The 21841-nt window shown below is 35.7% G+C and overlaps 1 protein-coding gene across 1 annotated transcript in view; it reads right to left on the bottom strand.

Moving 5' to 3' along the window:
• Positions 1–1559: 1559 nt before the first annotated feature.
• The window catches only part of LOC105500044 (serum response factor binding protein 1), a 60979-nt gene continuing 40697 nt past the window's right edge, over positions 1560–21841 (bottom strand). The window contains exons 5-8 of the mRNA XM_011772943.3: positions 9286–9367; positions 7823–8537; positions 6274–6311; positions 1560–2379 (exon numbers count right to left, since the gene is read on the bottom strand). Of these exons, the coding sequence (XP_011771245.2) occupies positions 2195–2379; positions 6274–6311; positions 7823–8537; positions 9286–9367 (1020 nt within the window). The 3' untranslated portion in view covers positions 1560–2194. The remainder of the gene's footprint in view (positions 2380–6273; positions 6312–7822; positions 8538–9285; positions 9368–21841) is intronic.

Below are 21841 nucleotides of genomic sequence, written 5' to 3' on the forward strand. Positions count from 1 at the left end.
TAGAGTTCCTAAAATGGTAATGTCTCGTAGTGGAGTCAGATGAACCCTAAACTAGGGTTTGTCAACCTTAGCACTCTTAACATTTGGGGCTCTAAAATTCTTTGCGTGTGTGTGTGTATATATTATGGACAACTTAGCAGTATCCCAGGCCTATATCTGCTAGATGTAGCCCCCTCCCACTCCCCACCCTTGACTATTCAAAATATCTCCAGATGATGTAGACAAATATTCCCTGGGGGGAAAATCACTCCAAGTTGAGAACCAATATCCTAGACTAATGGCTCTTGTAGATCCATTCTAACAAAGCACAAACCTCGAAATGACCAAACTGATTCTAAGTAACTTCACTGCATCCCAGAACAAAGTCCAACAGAACTTATAACAAAATCTAATAGCTAACAGCTAACAAAACTCTTCCCTCTTAACTTTTTACTTGGACTCTAACTAACTCCTTCCAGTTGAGGTAAAAATTCATGGACAGACTTAGCAGTGTGGAGGATAGTGACCCCAACTTCACAGTCTGGCAAACTCTGGGTAGGTACAGAGACATTTTCCTTTTACTTTTTTGTCAGTCTGAAATTATGTCAAAATAAAATTTAAAAGAAAGAAGTACAAAAGCAATGTTTGCATTTGACACAGCAAAAATAATTTTCTCTGCATAACCTCTTGAATTCCATTATTCTATTTATCTAAGTTTTTTTTTTTTTTTGAGACAGTCTTACTCTGTCACCCAGGCTGGAGTGCAGTGGTGTGATCTCAGCTCACTGCAACGTTCACCTCTCCCAGGTTCAAGCAATTCTCATGCCTCAGCCTTCTGCGTAGTTGGAATTACAGGTGCTGGCCACCACGCCTGGATAATTTTTTTGTATTTTTAGTAGAGACAGTGTTTCACCATGTTGGCCAGGCTGGTCTTGAACTCCTTGCCTCTAGCGATCTACCTGCCTTCGCCCCCCAAAGTGCTGGGATTATAGGCATAAGTCACCACGCCCAGCTTAGTTATCTAAATTCTTAAGTTCTTGAAATAAGTAGAAACTCTTGAGAGTTTGTGAATACAGGTTAACCAGATGGCCTTCCCTGCCATTAAAGGAACTAATGTGCAGGAAACATGGATTAGCATTATTCAGTTTACCAAGAACTTCAAAATTTTTCCCAGCATAGCAAAAGTGAAACATTTGAAAGGATTTAAAAAATTCTGTTTTCCTTTTAAATAGCAGTACTGTAATGTATAAAGCAGTCCTTTCCTCAGTGAGTCATCTTACAACTTCTTTGCTTAGCTATCAGTGGAAATGCTCTTTTAATCCAATCGCCTTCAGAATTTGTTCTTAAAAATTAGAATCTATGATTCCTCAAAAATTTTAAAATCATAATATATAGTCAAAACTAGATAATATACATTCTTGATTTAATGGAAATATTTATATGCAGTGAAACATAAAACCAATTATTGGTTGTATTGCTACATTTAAACAATTTTCTTAAGTAACTAAAATATAATTAAGAATCCCAAAATTGTCCTAGACAACTATTTTAGAATCAAAAAGTACATGATCACAAGTACGTAAAACAATAATAAAATCAGTATTTATCTGTACATCCATAAGTTACTATTTTAGTTTGCTAACAAGAATGATTTTTAACAAGGGTGATCTGGTTTAAATAGCTATGATTTCCTATGTTTCCATTACTATTTTAAATATACATTGACTTTTTAAGGAAACAACAGAGCTGAACCAGTGAAGCACATTACATGATAAGCACTAAAGAGAAAATATGAGATTACAAAAATCCCCAAATTACTTCATAAGGGAAACAGTCTGAGGGATATTAAAAATCAATTTAAGTACATATTGGATTTGTGAAAGGCTTACATAAACATAACTTGAATTTACTTAAAAAAAAAAAAAAAAAAGAAATACAAAAACAAACATTCTATAATTCCCCCCAAGAGATTTATTCAAATACGAGTTTAAGTAATAGCTGCAGGGCCTGGGGTGAGAAAGCAGGGCATGGTAATGCATGCACCTGCAGTACCAGCCCTTTGGGAGGCAGATCACTTGAGCCCAGGAGTTCGAGGCTGCAGTGAGCTGTGATTGCACTATTGCACTCTAGCCTGGGCAACAGAGTGAGACCCTGTCTTAAAAAAAAAATTTTTTTTTTTTTTTTAGATGAAAAAGTTCGCAGAAAGAGGCACTAATCAATCATCAAATGTAATTTTTTTCCCTTGAAACACAGCAATATTAGATTGCTGTTCTTTTCGCCTTCTGCTTGCTTCCCATGAAGGATGAAGAGGCAGCTGCAATTGCTGTTTTGTATTTTCAAGTCTTCTTGGTAGCTTCTTATTAAACTGATTCTTGATCTGAGGCTCATTCTGCGGAAAATCTAGGAGGAGAAAGCAAAAATAATAGTAACTAACTATATACCTAAAGAGCATAAAGGAGAAATAAATTTCATCTTTTTCAAACCAATATTAAAAAAAGAAATTTTGTTTTCTTAATGGAATATTTCACAATTTAAAACTGAAGTCCAACAGGGAATACTTTGAAGTTGAAAATTTATATACGAGTAGTCAATTTTGACACACGTTTTCTAACCCTTATAAGTAGATGTTTATTGAGTGCCTCTTAATTTATGCTGTGCTGTCTTATTTATAACAACATTAAGAAAAGAATCACCCTGTTGCACTAGCATAGAAGGCAAAAAAGAAGGACATCTTGTATTTTCAAAGGAACATCATTAGCTTATGATATCTGTGTACATGAAGCAGATGTAGCCAGAAAATTCACATCTTAGCTAAGACACTCCACTGGGACTGACAATACTGATAGTGTTTACCTATTTTTAAAGGGCTATAAATTGATTCCACTTCCGTCTGTTATTGAACCAAAAATGGTTATTACAAGGTAAATTACTAAGTCTACTGAAGAATATAAGACAAAGTTCTTTTTTAGTTGTAACGTTAGTTTCCAGGTATGAAGGTGGCAACTTGTATTCTAGTCCATATAGTATCTTATCACTTTATATGATTTTGAATCAAGTCTTATTTGGGGAAGATATACTAGCATGAAAAGACAAGAATCAATGCACATTTTAGGTGCTTACAGAACTTAGAAGACAGAATCAGAAAGAAAAGAGAGACAAGAAACTTAATATAGACTTACTAATCAGTCCTATGACTACGTAATTTCTCCACTGCAAGTTAGAAATCATTGTCAGAAGCCTTTTTTTTGTTTTTTTTTTTTTTTAAAGATGGAGTCTTGCTGTGTTACCCAGGCTGGAGTGCAGTGGCGTGATCTTGGCTCACTGCAACCTCCGCTTCCCAGGTTCAAGCAATTCTCCTGCCTCAGCCTCCTGAGTAGCTGGGATTACAGGCGTGTGCCACTACGCCTGGCTAATTTTTGTATTTTTAGTAGAGACATATTGGTCAGGCTGATCTCAAACTCCTGACCTCAGACGATCCACCCGCCTCAGCCTCCTCAAGTGCTGGGATTACAGGCATGAGCCACTGCGCCCGGCCTGTCAGAAGTCTTTTAAAGACTTCTTTAAGAAAACAAATGTAATAATGTTATATAAACCAGTGCATAGTTTGGGATAATATTTACAAAACATTATCTAGACAGAAATCAAAACAACCTTATCTTATACAAATCACATGCGCTCTAGAAATCTGTTATAATATTCAAAGAGTGGCTGTAGTGATGAAAAGTTTAAAAAGAACCTGTTTCATAAAAACTGAGATTTGAATAAGGCAGTATTTCTAAATGAAAGTATTATTTTATATATTACATACAGTTGTATATGTAAATAAACTGGTAAATATTTTAAGCATACAAGCTAAGCACGAAAAACCCTTTATTTGGATATTCTCATTGTGAAAATGTAGGTATGTCTTATATTTACAGTTATCCTATGTTTGTGAATATATGGTATAAATGGGGCATACTGACATGTTTCTGCCAAATCCTGTATTATCTTCCTTTTAGGCATACAATCAGAATATTTTCCATTCCTGCTGCAGTTAGGTGAGGTCATATGGCTAATTGAGTGATGGCCAATAAAATGTGAGTAAAAGGCCTGGACCATAAAAACCTCACATTCCATCTTCCATTACTTCTGTATCACTGATGAATGAAGAGAACTCCTAGGATCCACAGGCAGCAAGAGGCACAAGATAGAATAAAACTCCAAGGAGCAGACAGACTGATGGATGACAAACCACTGAGATTTAGTAGTTACTTGTTATAGCAGGTAGTCTACCATGAATAATACTAAAATCGGTACTCTGAAGTACCATTACAATAACATAAAAATTTGGTATTGGCTTAGCAGTTCAGTGGTGGGTAGCAAGGAAACAGATAACTGACAATGAGAAGTAAGAAACCTATGTGCCAAAGAAATAGATAAAACTGTTGTCCGTGATAACTTGGCAAGCAGGCCACAAGCCTATGGAGTTTGCTGTACAAAGGTAACCAGTTGGAAAGAATAAAAAGATCAGTGTGTTACTGGCTGTCCTTGACAATGCACTACACAAAAGAGAACAGAGAGAACAGAAAGAATCTAGATATTTGGGAACTTAAGGTTTAGAAAAGCTTTTGACTCCCAAACAGTAACCTGCAAGTCTAAGAAAAGTTTTAAGCAATAAAAGGCCCACAGCAACTCAGCCCTAGAGCAGAGATAAGACTAAATGTATGGCTTTCCCATCCAAACCTGATAATTCTCAGTGCAGTAGATGCTGAATGAGAGTGGGAAGTGGGAAAAACAAAACAAAACACAAACAAACAAACATAAATAAGACAAGTTTGAGAACTAGCTCTGAGAAAGAATTTTCAGTACAGTAACTAGCCCACAGATGGACTGAAGGAAACACAGGTCAGAAATCCACTGAGTTTTTGAGGAAGTGTATACTGAAAGAAATCACAAGCCTGGGATGGAAAAAACCTCTGCGGAACTTTGTACAATCTTCATCACTTTATATTTGTACCAGTGACTTGGGGCAAACTCCAAAGAGATGTTAAATACCCACCTCAGATGTGGCCATGAAACAAAGACCCTTCCTAGACAGGGACCATGAAAAACAATGGATAAGGAAGTTCCTCTCAGAGCCTTCATAATCTTTGCTCAGCAGAATTTCAGGTAGTAGACCTGTTGTGTGGCTTCCATTTCTCCCTTAAGCAATTAAGAGTTTTTATTTTCATTACTTGGTCCCTGTTCTGCTACTCGATATGTGGTATATCATGGTATGAATTTCTTTTCAGTACAAAGGTCACCAAACTTTGAGGAATCTCATCCATGACATTTGATGGAAAGTACTGCATGACCAGTGATCCTGAACTTTGAGCTAGATGAAGTGACTGGATGTGACTTTGGGTTGGCTTCCTTGGGAAGGAGGTAAATGTGCTCTGTGTAGGAGGACAAACAAAATGGGCATCTGGTGAGAGAAAGTATGGTCACTGGCAGAAAAAGTTATGTGTTCACAAAATTCCACTTTCTCTTTTCCCCTAGATATATAGTAAGACTGCATTTTTTAGCTCCTTTGTGGCTAGATGGGGTCATGTGACTGAATTCTGGCTAATGATATGTGAGCGAAACTGGTTTCTGCTACTTTCAGGCCTGGCTCACAAAAATCTGCAAAATTCTCCATGTACTTCATTCCCTTCTATTGGCAAATGGAGAATATTTGGAACCTGGAGGAGGAAAACGCCAAAAGATGGAAGAAGCCTGATCCTTGAATGACTATGTGGAACACAGCCTCTCTGCTAATTCATCACAGTGGACTGTGATGTGAATGAGAAATGAATTTTTGCTATGTTCAGTTAGTGAAAGTCTAGGATTGTGTGAAAAGTCACTCTCCCCAAATACATTAAACTTAGATTTGTTATGAATTAATCTGAAAATATTCTGATTATACTCTTGCCTAAGAAAGTAATATACTTGTTATTCAATATTTAATGGCATGGCATTAGTGTTTAGGATCACTAATAATTAAGATATAACTTACATAATTTACTTAAAAATGTGTTGATTTAATTTGAGATAAGTTAAATAGACATAATATTTCCTGATAAATTTTATCTATATTTTTCCCTCTGGCAGGACATAGAAAAAAAGAAAACCAACAACAAAAAATTATATTGATAATTATAAGATGCTCTGTTAATATTTCTGTGGGTACATAATTCATTCAGACTATACTAAGCAACAACAATTTTTCATTCTTTTACTTTGGTAAAACATAGCTTAACTGCATATGAAGGTTAGGCAAGTGTGAATACATACCTAGTGATCTTGTTTTTGGAGCCTGTTCTTTGTAATTTCTAAAAGAAGAAAAACACCATTATGACTTTTTGAAGATAAATCCTCTGATCTTAAGAAAATAACATAACAAAATTGATGATAAAACTAATTCAAAGGGCTACTATACTCCTTAGTCACACCAGCAAACAATAGATAATTATGAAAGTCCCAGGTTGTGTATCAAATAAAGGTTTGTTAGAATCCAATGTTACTACAGACATGTGAGGACCTACTTCCCTCACCACCTTTAAAGAGAATTTTGTTTGTAATGGAAAATGTCTTGTCTTGGTTACCTTGCCTTTACTCTTGGGGATTATCTAGATAAAGAATTTCTAAAGTCTTCTCACAGAAAGAATGACTCTCATACATCAAAAATTAAGATTTACATTTTGGCGGGACACAGTGGCTCACAAGCTCAGGAGTTCTATACTAGCCTGGCCAATATGGTGAAACCCATCTCTACTTAAAAAAAAAAATTAGCCAAGTGTGGCACCATGTTCCTACAATCCCAGCTACTCGGGAGGCTGAGGCAGGAGAATCACTTGAACCTGGGAGGTAGAGGTCAGTTAGCCAAGATTACTCCACTGCACTCCAGCCTGGGTGACAGAGTAAGACTCTGTCTCAAAAAAAAAAAAAAAAAAAAAAAAAAAAAAAAAAAAAAAAAAGATTTATATTTTGTAGTAAAGGGATAGTGGTATGCCATTTTCAAATGAGAAAAAAATGTAGCCTTTTGAGGCAAGTTTGGAAAACAGAAGTAAATAATTTAATTATTTCAACACTCCACGTGTTTTTATGTCTTTGCAATACATACTGTGACATTTTTGAAAAATTTTTACATCACATTTTTCTATTTCATTAAAAACTATCCCTGACTTGTAAATATATGCAAAAACAGTTTATAGCTGTTACTGAAGAAATCAGCTAAACATAACCTTTACTCTAAAATGTGAAGATATCCTTTATCAAATTGGAATTACAAATAAGGGTAAACTTACTGATTTATAACAGAACAACTATGAAAAGTGGTGAGCAACAGAGATGGAGATAGCAACATCACCACATAAAAAGCAGTCTGGAGAAACTCAGTTTAAGGGCAAGCAGCCTTACATACTGAAACGGTACTAGACAGTAAAATGACTGATGTTTACAATAATGGTCCTGGGTCATCAAGAAAATACACCATATTCTTTTCAGAAAGTTCTGTTTAAAAAGACATGTGAAACATTTTCAAAAGTTTTTCATCAAAAACGATTTCAAAGTTTCAAAGATTTGATAAATGAAGGAATAAAATTTAAATCAGCTGGCATATTATTTGGCTATAACATCTCATTTTCTGATGAAACTGGACAAATGTGGCATTGCCATATGTTATCTGTACCTAATATCCCACTATAACCTTGGAGAGGGCCATGTCTAAAAACAGGATGGGTTGTACAAACTAGAATTATAGTCTCTTCATATATGGACACATAGATTTCTAGCTTTTTAAAAAAGAACTAATGATTATTTCAGAACAGAAAAAGAATCTTACCTTCTAGAGCCTTTAGATCCAGATAAAGAGTGGAAAAACACTGATTCTAACTTTCTGGTTTCTGTACTTGGCTTGGTTTTGTCATTTCTTGTATCCCCATGAGTTTCACCTGTATCTTCTTTAAGAAACACTTTTTCGAGTGGTTTTTGTTCCTTAACTGAAGAATGACAACTACTTTCCTTCTTTCTTGTTTGTCTGACTTTCCCAATGAAGAAGTCGTCACCACTATCACTATCTTCAGACATGGAAGACTGCTTGTAAAACCTTTCTTCTGTGCTATCATCAAAATACTCCTTTTCCTCTTCACATACTTCTTCTCCGCCATCACTGTTACTAGAGAGTGAGCTATCAGATCCTTTGTTTTTTTTAGTTTGACTTAGTGTTTTCAGCTTTGGGTCAGCAGGTGTCTTGTGGGACTCAAGGGAAACTACAGAATCCTTTTCTGAAGGCTTTGATGGAGAATTTGGAATAGTCACTGCTTTAGGTCCATGTTCCATCTTGGCTACTTTTTCCTTTGAATTGTGTGTTGGTTTCTTCGCCAGTATTTTGGTTTCTTTGACTTTTTGCTCACTGATAATAGTTCCTTCATGCTGTAAATTACTTCCATTATCATTTGAATACAAAGTATTCTTAGAATGATTGTCCTCTGAAGCATTCTTTGATGACTCAACTTCAGCAACATTTTGTCTTGCTTCTTTAAAGGCTTGGACAGCAGCTGCAAGAGAAATAGTGCATGACTCATTTTAGCACTGAAACATAAAACATGACTGTTTTAGAACAATATTTAAAAAAATTATTTGAAAAGATTTAAGAGGGCAGTTGGAATTGATATTAAATACATATAATGGGTCTGAATTCACAAAGAAATCTTTTGACTTCTTAAAAACCAAACATATGATATGCTCAGATGTATTCATTTTAAATCGTGAAAATGAAAAGAAAATCTTTTCTTCATGTGTTGGAGTTATGAAGAACAGTAAAAACATCACATTATACAAATAAAAGGAAATGGCAACTTTAATTTATATAATAATAATGCATTGAGTATTATAAATTGTGCTTTCAGACATAAAAATCAGTATCATGTGACAAAAACATTTCATTTTATAAATATATTTTATAATAAATATATAAAAAATTATGTTCCTAAGTGGGAAAACCAAAAGTAATGAGTTATGTCAATATTTTTAAAAAACTATTCAACTTTATCTTGTATATATTATATATAGAAAGATATATATTACATATTATATGTTCATATATTAGAATTTATTAAACAATACAGATTTGGTTTTTCTTCAGAGATCACACTTTCTGTATTTTCAGACAGCTTCCACATTGGTAAATATTTGAAAGAAACTTACATTTATAATAGAACCTCAAGAGTTAAAATAAGTGAATCACCATTATCCAAAGTCTACAAAGGCATTAAGTACATGGCTTAAAAGTCATTTAATTCATACCTTTTAGCACATCTATCTTTTTCTTCAGAAGAGGATGTACTGCTAGTCTGGCAATTGCTCTTTCAGTTGCAGTAGAATCTGGCTGCAAATTTAAAAATATAATAAATGTATGGAAATAAAATAAAAATGACACCATTGAAAGTGAATAAAATAAAATCTATCATAGTCTTTAAAATTAGAGTTGAGAATAGAACTAGTTAATAGTCTCCTTAGATAAGTTATCTGTATAATCGAGCCATGCTAAAGACAAAGATCATCCTGACAAAAATATTACTGCCTTTGAATAATTAAAATTATCACTTAATCATTAATAAATATTCTTTGGATACTTAATGTTCCCAGAATTGTGATAAGCACCATGTGTAACATTAAAAAAAAAAAAAAACATAGTTTTTACTATCAAAGAGCTTAAATGATCTAATTAAGATGACTAAATATCAAAGAATCAAATAACATATTAGTGCTAAACTGGGTGAGACTACTGTAATACTTGAAGTCCCATTTAACAGAGACCCAGAAATTATCTAATGCTCCATATTTCTATTTTAAATGTCTACTATCACTGACACGTTCTCAGGGCCTAGAACAATAACTTGATCATAGAAAACACGTTATAAATATTTGATGATGACTGAATGGGGACATTATATACAATATTAATATATTTATACATTTGGAAAAATCACAATGCCGACTAATGACTTGAGATGCCATATGAAGGCTGACAAATCTAAATTTCGACCTCCAGCTCCAACTGAGCTCTAAGCTGATACATCAAACCACCTAACTTGACATCTATTTCACATTGTCAAAACGGAATTCTGTTTTTTCCTCGCTAATCTGCTTCTCCTGTAGCTTTTCCATCTGATTGTATGTAATTTCCATTCTTCTGGTTGCTCAGGCCTAAAACTGTAAGGATTCTTTCCCAATATTTCTCTTTCCCTCAAAACTCACAAGACACTCTGTGGTTCCAAATGTAAAATATATCCAAAACCAGTCGCTTCTCATCATTTCTATTCTTACTACCTTTGACTAAATCACCGACACCTCTCACCTGGACCGACATAATTAAACTGATACCTGGGCACTCTCCTTTGCAATCTGCTCTCTAAACAGTCAGTTTTCCACATAGCAGCCATGGCGGATTTTAAAAATGTAATCAAATCATGCTATTTCCATATCTGTTCTTCTTTAAGCTTTATTGCCTTCTGATGCTTAGGCCATACCATTGCAATCTCTTCTCTACCTGGAATACTCTACTCCCAAATATATACACGGGTGATCATCTCACTGTATTCAGGTCTCTGCTTAAATGTCATCTCAACTAGCACAACACTTCCCATCACTATTTACTTCACATCACTTACCACTGCATGGCAGTGTAGATGTTTTCATATCTATGAGGCAGAGACTTTGTTTGCCTCATTGCTAAAGATTCAATGCCTAGAATAGTGAGTGGTAGGCACCCAATATACATTAATAAAGCTAGTGAATAAATTTCACTAGTGTGTGAAAGTAAAACAACCAGTTTCAAATGTCTTTATCCTAAATTTACCCTTCATTGTGAATAGTCAAATATAAGGTGTTTCCAACCCAGAATTATAAATGTACGAATACCGAAATAAAAACAAGATGATGGCAGTATGCAAGCTATTCTGTTTGGAGGATCCATCTGAGTAATGTCACTCAAAGAATATTTAAATTACACCTGGTGCAAATCCTGTGCCAGGACCACCTGCTATTTAATTATCTTGTGTACTAGGTTGAATAGTGTCCCCTCAAAATTCACATCCACCAGGAAACGCAGAACGTGAACTTATTTGGAAACAAAGTCTTTGCAGATTAAATTATGATGGAATCACAGTGGCTCAGGGTGGTCCTAAGCCCAGTATGTCTGGTTTCCTTATAAGGAGAAGAATATTTAGATATAGGGGCACAGAGAGACACAGTGAAGACTACGTGAACACTAAGGCAAAGATTGGAGTTATCCTGGCATCAGCCACCAGTAGCTGAAAGAAGCAGGAAGGTTTCCCCTCTGGAGCTTTCAGAGAAAGTGTGGCCTCAATGACACCTTAATTTCAAGCTTTCACCCTCATCAACTGTGAGAAAATAAATTTACCTTTTTTTGTTGTTGTTGAGAGGGAGTCTCACTCTGTTGCCCAGGCTGGAGTTGCAGTAGCATGATCTCGGCACACTGCAACCTCTGCCTCCCAGGTTCAAGCTATTCTCCTGTCTCTTTATATCCCAACTCCCAAGTAGCTGGGATTACAGGCACCCACCAACACGCTCGGCTAATTTTTGTATTTTTAGTAGAGATGGGGTTTCACCACGTTGGCCAGGCTGGTGTTGGACTCCTGACCTTGTGATCCGCCCGCCTCAGCCTCCCAAAGTGCTGGGATTACAGGCGTGAGCCACCGCATCTGGCCAATTTACGTAGTTTTAAACCACTCAATTTGTGATACTTTCTTATGGCAGCCTTAGGAAACTGATACACCTCTATTCCGACTATTAGACACAGCTTCTGTTCAACCTTTTCCAAGAAATGTCGTCTACTTATGGACCATTCATTTAAGTACAGCACAAAGTGAACCCGTTTCTTCAACCTGCTGCTGATTTTCCTGATACAGGAAAGACAGACAGAAGAGAATTTAGGAAGGAAGCCTATTGCTAGTATCCTGAGTCACTTAGTGACAACCTGGGCTGCTGAAGGCATAGGTCAAACATGCTTGCTTGAGCATTAAAAGCTAGAATATAGAAACCCCAATGGAAAACATGATTTTCAGGCTAAGAAGACTGAAAACAATATATGAAAATAGTCACATCAGTATATTGGGACCTAGAAGATTTCAGATAGTAAAACAAGTCACCAAATAATAAACTAAAAAGGAAAGATGTACAAGATCACAATGGTTTCAGACTTTAATTCTTGAACTCAAACTATAGAGCAGCTAATGCTTCTAAAATTATGAAGGAAAAGAATTTCCAACCTAGGGAAGAAGAAAAATACTTCCACACATGCAAAGTTATTTCAAAAAAATTTATATCCCGTGTACACTTCTGCCCAAGAAGCTACTGGCTCCCCTAAATTGAGGAAGGATACAAGTAATAAGAATGGCATAGGAGACAAGAAACAGAAGATCAGGCAAAAGGAATTTTCCAGTATGATGGTGACAAGAGACTTAGGTTAGGGATACTTGGTGTGTTGAATATCTGGAGAGGACATGTCAATAGCAGATGGAGAGACTGGTGTTACACTAGAGATAAGACAGAAAACTAACAAAATAAACCTATCACAAATGGTAGAAAACAGAAATATTATGCAGAAAAAGAAAAGTAATAATAACTCAGTACATGACTCACAGTAACAATAACATAATCACTAAATGTTCATCTAATCTGATTCAAGTATATAAGGAGGATGGAGGGGATAAGGAGGGATATCAGGAGATAAGTATATGAGGAGGATGGAGGGGATATATGACTTAGAGCCTGAGGGAGAAAACAGATCTAAATCCTTACCTACCACAACATAAAGTTAACAGCTAGTGCTTAAAATGAAAAAGCTAATACAGTACATAAACATGTTGCTGTAGGGGTAAACTCTGTATGAACTAACTGCAATTGAAGCAGGAAAGGAATAACAGAGTACTGCCATTTTTATAAAAAAATTCTTGTAGAAGTATTCGATTTTCAAAACCAGGAATTGGCAAACTGGCCCATGGGGGCTGTTCCAGCCTGCCGCTGGAACTTCTTTTATTTAATAAAGTTTTATGGGAACAAAGTCAATCACATTCACATGTATACTGCCTATGTCTACACTAATGACACAATGGCAAAGCAAAGTAGTTGTGACAGAAGCTGTGTGTCTTACAAAGGCATTCATTTCAGGTTCTTTATAGAAAAAGTATGATGCCTGCTCTAAATTACAGGCAAATACAATCCTTTGTGGGGCAGAACTAAAAAATCAGGAAGAAAGAAAAAATTGTGTAGTATACTGCTGTTTCCAAATCCCTGCTTTGACAACTTACTAAAATCTTTGCAGAACTGGGTATTTCTTTCCAGAGTTAGTTATACCTTCCCATCTTAGTTATAACAAGTTTTAGAAGAGCAGTGGTAACACTTGCATATCTAGTGTTGACTCTGGGGGTAAATGCTATTTTGCTAAGAATCATTTTATCATTAATTTTATTTAGCAAAGCTGTTTCTCTGCCCTGGAAGATATCCCAGGCTAACTTTGATTTAGTAATCTGATTTCAGGGAATTTCATTTTTTTCTGAAAGACTCTAGAAAAAGATTTACAATTCTATAATTATGTACAAATCTCATCAATGAAGATTTTTTTAGATTTTTTTTTTCTAATGTCTTCTTCTATAACTGTGTTTTTATGTTGCAATCTTTGTGGAGCACTTATTTGTGGAAGAATATCAAGTTAATAAAAAAGGAGACTGATTCGAAAAAGGCCACAGTGTTGCATAATCCCAGGATAGTCACTCACATTGTAGTTGTCAAATTGCGGCTCTGCAGCCATATATAACAGCAGTGAGCCAAAGGAGAACATAAAAGTCTGGGTCTACAGGGTATGTAGGGATATAAAATGAGTAGTTATGTAGAATTATGTATACTACAGCTTTAGGTTCTGTAATTATATGCAATTTGTGTTTTTGAAGAATAATAGTTAATGCTATCAGCTGATAAAATGTTATAAATATATAAATATTGCTATAAAACTCTAGAATATGTTGTTTTATTTTAATTGACAATAATTTTCTGTACTTATGGGGTACAAAGTGATATTGACACATGTATACATTGTAGAATGATCACATCAGAGTAATCAGCATATCTATCACTTTAAACATTTATCATTTCTTTGTGATGAGAACATTTAAAATCCTCTCTTTTGGCTATTTTGAAATATATTCTTAAGTGTAGTCACCTTGCTGTGCGACAGAGCACCAAAATTTGGTTCTTCTTTCTAACTGTAACCTTCTATCTGTTGACCAATTCTCCCTTTTCCAGTTTGTACTACTCCTGCCCCCAGCCTCTGGTAACGACCATTCTACTCTCTATTTCCACGAGTTTGACGTTTTTAGATTCCACATACAAGTGAGCTCTACCAAATTTCACTTCCATTAGCAATATATTAAAGTATGTTTTTCTATGTGGTTTTCCCATGCAGAATGTTAGCAGACTTTTTGTTTTCTGTAATCTAAAAACTCTGTAAACTAAAAACAGTAAGTCATTATAACGTTATTTTTTATTCATTATGTTAGTAGACCACTAGTATGTACTTTTCTACAAACATCTGTTCATAAATCTTGCTTTGTTCTTTTTCTGCTGGTTTGTTCATCATAAGTAATCTTCATAGATTTAGAAAATTAGCTGTGTCCTTTCACACGTATTTGCAATGTTAGTATTTTTTAAAATCTTTTTCTTGGACAATTTTCTGGGTGAGAAATTTAAAATTTTCATGAGTCAAACTTTCATGACTTCTGAGTTTTAGATTATGAAAATAACCTCTACACCAAATATATTTTTCTATTAATAAGTACTTTGTTGATAAGGGTAGTTATTTTTAAGGAAAATATAAAACATATTCTGATGCTTTATGCTTCGGCTAATATTTGATGAGAATGTGGCTTATTCATGAAAAGGATGACATGTGGGCATTTGATTTCCTATAATCGCACCATACCAGAGAATACACTTTTTGCTTCTGGGAAAGTTCTGAATAACCATAAATACAAAATCCAGTTTATACTATGTGGAAGTATCCATGTCCTCAACAATGGCTAAGAGAAACATCGCTTCACGGGTAGAAATACCATTCTGTTTAAGAACAATGGGTTGAAAATAAACGGTTTCTCAAGTTCTTGTTTATTTTATTGAGAATTTTTTAACAAAAATGTCTGTGAAGTATGTGCTGTACCTACTCTGTACCATAATCTTATGGTGTATATACAGTTCAAAATGTACTCAGTGCTTCTAATTTTTATAAATGAAATTTTGATAAAGTTGCCTATCCAATACCATGGCCAAACATCTTAGAGAATGAACTACTTGTTATATTGAAATAGGTAAAATGTTAGAGTTAATAATACTTAACAAAACATATTTAAAAATTACAATACAGACATAGTGAGTGCATGACACAGTGAAGTTTTGAGGCAAAAAAAATCTAAACACTGGGAAGATGAGCTTTGTCATTTTTATCAGATGCCATAACAACTCTGAAGAGGGACTAAAATGCAACATCAGGACGTTTGATCTGGAAGAGCTCTTTATTACAGAAATGAGAAGCAACAAGAGTCAGAGGTGGTAAGTAACCTAAGGTCACAAAGCTAGGGAGAAGGTAACACTAGTTGAAATGCAGAAACTCCTAGAAACCTCTAACTTTTGCTAAACAAGAATCTTTGCAGAGTGTGAGTTCACAACTTATAATGAGGATATTAACAATCACTCCCTAGAAGTGTATCTGAATTGTCAGTCTCAAAGAAAAAGGCACAAGTTATGCTCAAGTACTAATTAGAATACTGTTATTATAACACTATAAGAAATCATAATAATTAGAATTGAGGCTTTCACTGAATTAAAAATTATTTAATCAAGGCATTCCTAAACATCAGAGTGTATTGTAGGAGAGACATATATCTCCTTCGTATATATCTGGTCCTTCAATATTCCTTATATTTAGTTGCCAGCTATTTTTAACTAATTTGTATTTCATCTTGATGACATGTAATTTGCAAATATAAGTTGCTTGCAATTATGGGAGTAGAAAAAATATTCTAATGGGAAAAAAACTGTGCAAATGAAAATCTTAATAACATACACATTAGTTATATGTTTTATAAATACTAAACTTAGTTTTCCATTCTTAAAAGACTAATAAAATTACACATGTACTTAAAAATATTGGTTTTAAAGAAAGTCTTTGACATACCAATTTAGTAAATTATGGCAATTATTTAAGTATTTTTATTCTTCCTAAGAGAAAGTCAAATTTAATATTTTTAGCTTTACATTTTAAGTCTTTAATTTTATTCTTAAGAATTTTATTCTTAGAAAATCCCACATTTAACTTTTAAAATTCAAATTTCAACAAGATCTAAAGGAGAAATGGACCAAAGATTTTATCAATCAATGAGACTAACCTTCTAGGCTTGATTTCAAGATTACCTACCCAATTAGGAACAAGCTAGAACTCAAAATCTGTTTTCAGAATTCAGTCTAGTATTCTCAACAAATTTTCTTTTCAACTCTGAGATAACTTTCACGTTTCATGACCCAACTCCAGATGTTTTTTACACTATAAATTGCGTAAAGCTCCCTTCATGTGTTTTTGAAAAGAAATGAAATATAAGCATTAAAACAAAAAGTTGATGAAGCAGATGGGCTCAGGTTTATTACTTTGGCAGGGTTTTGGGTCTCTGTTGCACTGAGATAGTATATGCATCTTGCTTATTGCACTGGGATAATATTTGCATTTCTTGCTTATTGCACTGGGTTAAGTGCAGAAACTCACAAGAATGAGTAGAACAGACTCTTTCCCTCCTCATTTCTCTCTTGCCCATCTTCCTTCCTCACTTAACTTCTTCCCTCTTTGTATTTACTAAACTCTTACTATTATGTGAAGACACTATCTTTCACATGAGGACACAGAGATCGTCTTTTGAAGCTCACAATGTTGCTCTAATTTAAAAGGCTAAGACAAATGCACAAACAACTAATACAAGGCAGAATGTGATAGGCTTCATAGATGAGATAGAAAATGGAGATTTATAAAGGGAATAGAAATACACTGATGTATCTTAAATAAATTTATTTTGAAACTTAAAAGGCTACTAAGTAATCTCAATGAAAAAACAGTTTTTACACCTGCATGAAAAAGTCTTCCCAATATCAGGAGGTATGAAGGAAACCACAGCTTTCCTTATTTAAAACTGACGTAATGTTTGCCATGGAAAATTCTTCGGAAACTGTGGTTTTCAGAAACATACCTCCAGTTTCTTCCATTTCAAATACATTAAATAAAAAAGGGAAAACACCTTACCTTTTAATGGAAATTTTTTATTTGGGTATATGGGTATTTATTATAAACAGAAAAGTATTTGGATGTATCTCAGAATGTAAACAACCCCAAAATGAAAAAGATCTCTTCTTTGAAATACTACCTAAAACAAACTGACTATAAATAAACTGGTGGAGGTAGAATGCTAGTAGCAGTACTTTGAATATCAGATGGACTTAATTTCAATTATAGATTTTTATCTGATGATATAAACCCACATATTAATATTTGTATTTATCAAAAACATTTAGAAAAATAATAGCAAACAGTCCATTTGGCTGGATCACGAGTAATGTGACTAACTAAACATGGATATTTAGGTGGTGATGAAAAAAATACTCTCCAATATTCTGTCTACTGTGTGTTCCTGCGTTTGAAGACATTTAATAAAAACACTGAAAACTGGTCATATATAAATAGATTTTTTGTGAAAATTAAATAAAGTTATGGGAATTTGATACACACATATACATACACACAAAATGTTATATGTGAACATTACTGTGAGGGAATGAACATAAGCGTAAGTGATAAAGCCAGTCATTTAATCATTCAAGCTAATCATTCATTAATCAACTGGAGGAAGTAATAGCTTTGTAGTAGGGGTATCTGCAGCTATTATTTCTTTTCTGCATGAAAAGGGAGAGGACATAATCACTGTTCTACTTCTCCTAAGCCACTGGGTCTGCTTTTTAAGTGATAGTGATGTTTATCTTCAGTTAAAACTTACATTAAATACCAATTACACTCTTCCTTGGTTCCTATTTCCAGGAGTGGATCAATTTCTAAAGGTATTTAGTCCCAGAGCACCATACATATATGTCCTATAGTCAACTAAGGAAGAACAAACACATAAAAATAGGACAAAACAACAAGAACAAAAAGGAAAACTATGCAGAACTCCATGTAATTATAACAAATTCTAGGCAAGCAGAGGCCAAAAATGAACCTCTCTGTAACTTGCCCTTTTAACACAGGAAAGCCATAGGGAGTTAATAATATGACAGAAGGAAATGAATGCTTGAGAAAATTAAAAGTGTAGAAATGAAAAAAATAAAACGAATTTTCAGTAGTGATGTGACACAACTGAATCAAACAGTGCTTATACTTATCACTATTTTATAGGTCTTTGGATCTTACAGTTTGGTACTGGTGGCAGAGTTACTGGGAAGGGAAGGTTAAAGGGGAGGATGGAGTTGAGTGCCAGAAAAGAAGCATAGAACAACTGAACAGACCAGGATGGGATGTTCCACTATGGCACTAGTTTCTAAAAGAAAAATGGAAAAGATTCAGGACATATAGAAAGCAAAAATTCCAAAGACAAACCTGGCCCAGAATATTTTCCCTTGAGAGATTATGGGAATTATCCTTGCCATTATCGCAGAACATGAACCACTTTCCTCAACTCGACTTGCTCGCAAGAATAGTAGATAGGCAAGAAATCGGTAAGGTAATCCTTTCAGGACCATGCTCATCTACATACTATAAAAAGATGCACATACACAGGACAGTCATTTTAACCATTTCTGGCCACCCTACTCAGAAAACTTACCAAGAACTATGCATGAATCTATCCTTCCACCCATCTGAAGAATGGAATACTTCCTGTGAGTTTTAAAATATCACATCTTCATCTGTTTATTTTCCACCTCTCAGTTTCAAAAAGAACATAAAAGATCATAGATATAAAATATAGTAAGAAAATGCCAAATAAAAGTAGGCAGAAAACATGAAAAGGGGGAAAGAGAAAATATTATTATAATGGAAGAGACTAATTAAAATGAGGAAACTGTATACATCAAAAGAAACTATTAACAAAGTAAAAGGAAGCCAAATAATAAAGGCAGCTATTTCCAAACTGACAAAGAGTTCACTCCAAAATATCTGAAGAACTCGTATAAATCATTAAGAAAACAAACCAATTAAATGTTTAAAAAAAGATAAAACCAGGCACTATAAAAAAGTGGATATGCATATGACCAAACAAAATGATGACATGTCAATGGAAAAATGCAAATTAAATTTAGGTATTATACATGCACTAGGATATCTAAAATGAAAAAGACTAGCAATACAATCTTAACTAGAACTCTCATATACTGAAGGTGGGAGTATACATTAGTACATTTACTTTGGAAAACCAGCGTATCTCCTAAATTGAACATACGTGTGATACTGTTATAGAATAAAGAAATACATATTTGGTGTTTATCTTGGTTCCTGGCCAGAGCTCCCAAAACTCATGTCATTTCATAAGCAATAAGAAAATAAAGGTGAAAGGAGCATATTTTGTTATAATATTTTATTTTTGGTCCTAGTTTCTGAAATATGCCATGTTCCATAACCAAGTAACTCCACTTTCAGGTATATTCCCCAAAAGAAATGTGTAACAATGTTCATAGGGATGGATGTCAGTAAGATGGCAGAACAGGACTTTCTAAGGCTCATACCTACACAGAAACATCAATTTGAATGACTATCTACACAAAAAAATACCTTTATAAGAGCTAACGAAAACAGATGAGAGATTACAGCACCTAGGTATAGCACAGAAATAAGAAAAAAAGAAAAACAACAACAAAAAGACATTGGAAAGAGTAGGAAGAACAGTTTTACACTACTCAAATCACCCCTTCCCCAACCCCAGGCAGCAAACCATGGTGAGAAATACTTTCCATGTGGTGATGGGAGGGAGAGGTGAGCACTATACTTTGCCTGGGAACCCAAAACACAACGTACTCCAGTAAAACCAGCACCAGGAAGGCCGTCACCGGTCCAGACTCCACGCTGGTAACCAACGACTGAGACTCCAGGCTCACCCCAGTGCTAGGTTGAATGCCGCAGTCCCAGGCTCTAGGCCTACACAGCAAATTGTGTCTCTCGGTTGTCCCAAGACAGGCCAATATCAGTGGCCCCAGGTTCAGAACTGCCCTCAGCAGAGGATGATCCCCACAGTCCCAGGCTTTGGGCCAGCCCTAGGTTTCAGGGCAGCCCAGTATCAGGCTAGCACTTGTGGTCTCAGCATTTAGGTCACCCTCTGTCAGACCTGTCAGATCCCAGGCTCCAGGCTGGTACATTCAGACAAAGCCTCCACGCCTGCCTTGGCACCAGGCAGGATCCTACAAACCCCAGGGTCCAGGTCTGCCTCAGTCACTTCAGGATATATACTGACCTCAGTACCGAGGTGGTTCTTGTAACTCCAGGCTTCAAGCCCACCCAAGCACCAGGCCAGGCCCTGTGACTGAGGATACAGACCTATGCAGCACTAAGTCTGCCCCTGTGGCCCCAGGTTTCAGACCTGCCCCATGACCAGGTTGGCACCCTTGGACACAAACACCAGGCAGGCACGTGCAGACAGAGGCTCCAGACCTGCCCAGTGCCAGGCTGAGTCCCAAGGCCCCACTCTCCAGGTTGGCCTCTGATGCCCCATTCTCCAGCAGACCCAGGGTCCAGGTCTGTCCCAGAAGACTCCCACTGGACCAGCCAACACAGACCCAGGGTGCAGGACCACTCCTGTCTACACAGGTCCCAGGCCTGCCCCGAGGATGTAGGATACAGGCCAGCTTTTGTCGACCTAGACTCTAAACCAGCACTTGCACATCAGCTTCTAAGGCTGGCACCAACAGAGGATCCAGGCTGGTCCCCATGGCCCCAGGATCCAGACCAGTCCCAGTGATTCCAGGCACCATGCCAGCACCAGCAATATTAAGTTTAGACTAGCCCTGTGGACCTATGCTCCATGCTGGCCTTGATACCCAGCCAGCCCCCATGGTTCCAGGCTCCAGAGGATCCAGAGTCCAGGTCCACCTCAGCATTCACAGTTCCAGGCTGAATGCCAAGGACTGAGGCCCCAAGACCACCCATGTAGACTATGTCTTCAGCCCAGCCCTTATTGATCCAGTCTTCAGGCCCTATCACATGAACCCAGATGCCAGGCCAGCCCACATGGTGACCTGGTCACCAGGCCAGCTTGCCCAAGGATTCCAGCAGCAAACCTGCCCTCAAATCACACCAGACACCCTGCCCAAAATCTCTGGATGTGCTGACTGGAGAAGGGTTCTCCCAGACAAAGCGAGTATGCAAATACTAGAATAAGTCCCTACTTCTGTAAATATGCAAAAATCAACATAAGGCAACAAGAGACAGAAAAAACCTAAGAGATACAACACTACAAAAATAACAGAATAATATCCTAGTAGCTGACCCCAAATAAATGAAGATCTAGAACAGAATGACAAAGAATTCAAATAATTATTTTCAGAAAGCTTACAGAACTTCAAAATATATACAGAAACAAATTAATAATATAAAGAAAACAATAAAATACCAAAATGAGAAAATTAACAGAATGACTAAAATTACTATTTGAAAAATTTAAATTCTGGAGGTGAAAAATACACTGAAATAAAAATTTAATGGAGAACATCAACAGCAGAACTGATCAAACAGAAGAATCTGTGAACCTGAAGATAGGTTATGTGAAAA

The sequence above is a fragment of the Macaca nemestrina genome, chromosome 6, assembly GCF_043159975.1.
Source record: "Macaca nemestrina isolate mMacNem1 chromosome 6, mMacNem.hap1, whole genome shotgun sequence".
Taxonomy (NCBI): Eukaryota; Metazoa; Chordata; class Mammalia; order Primates; family Cercopithecidae; genus Macaca; species Macaca nemestrina.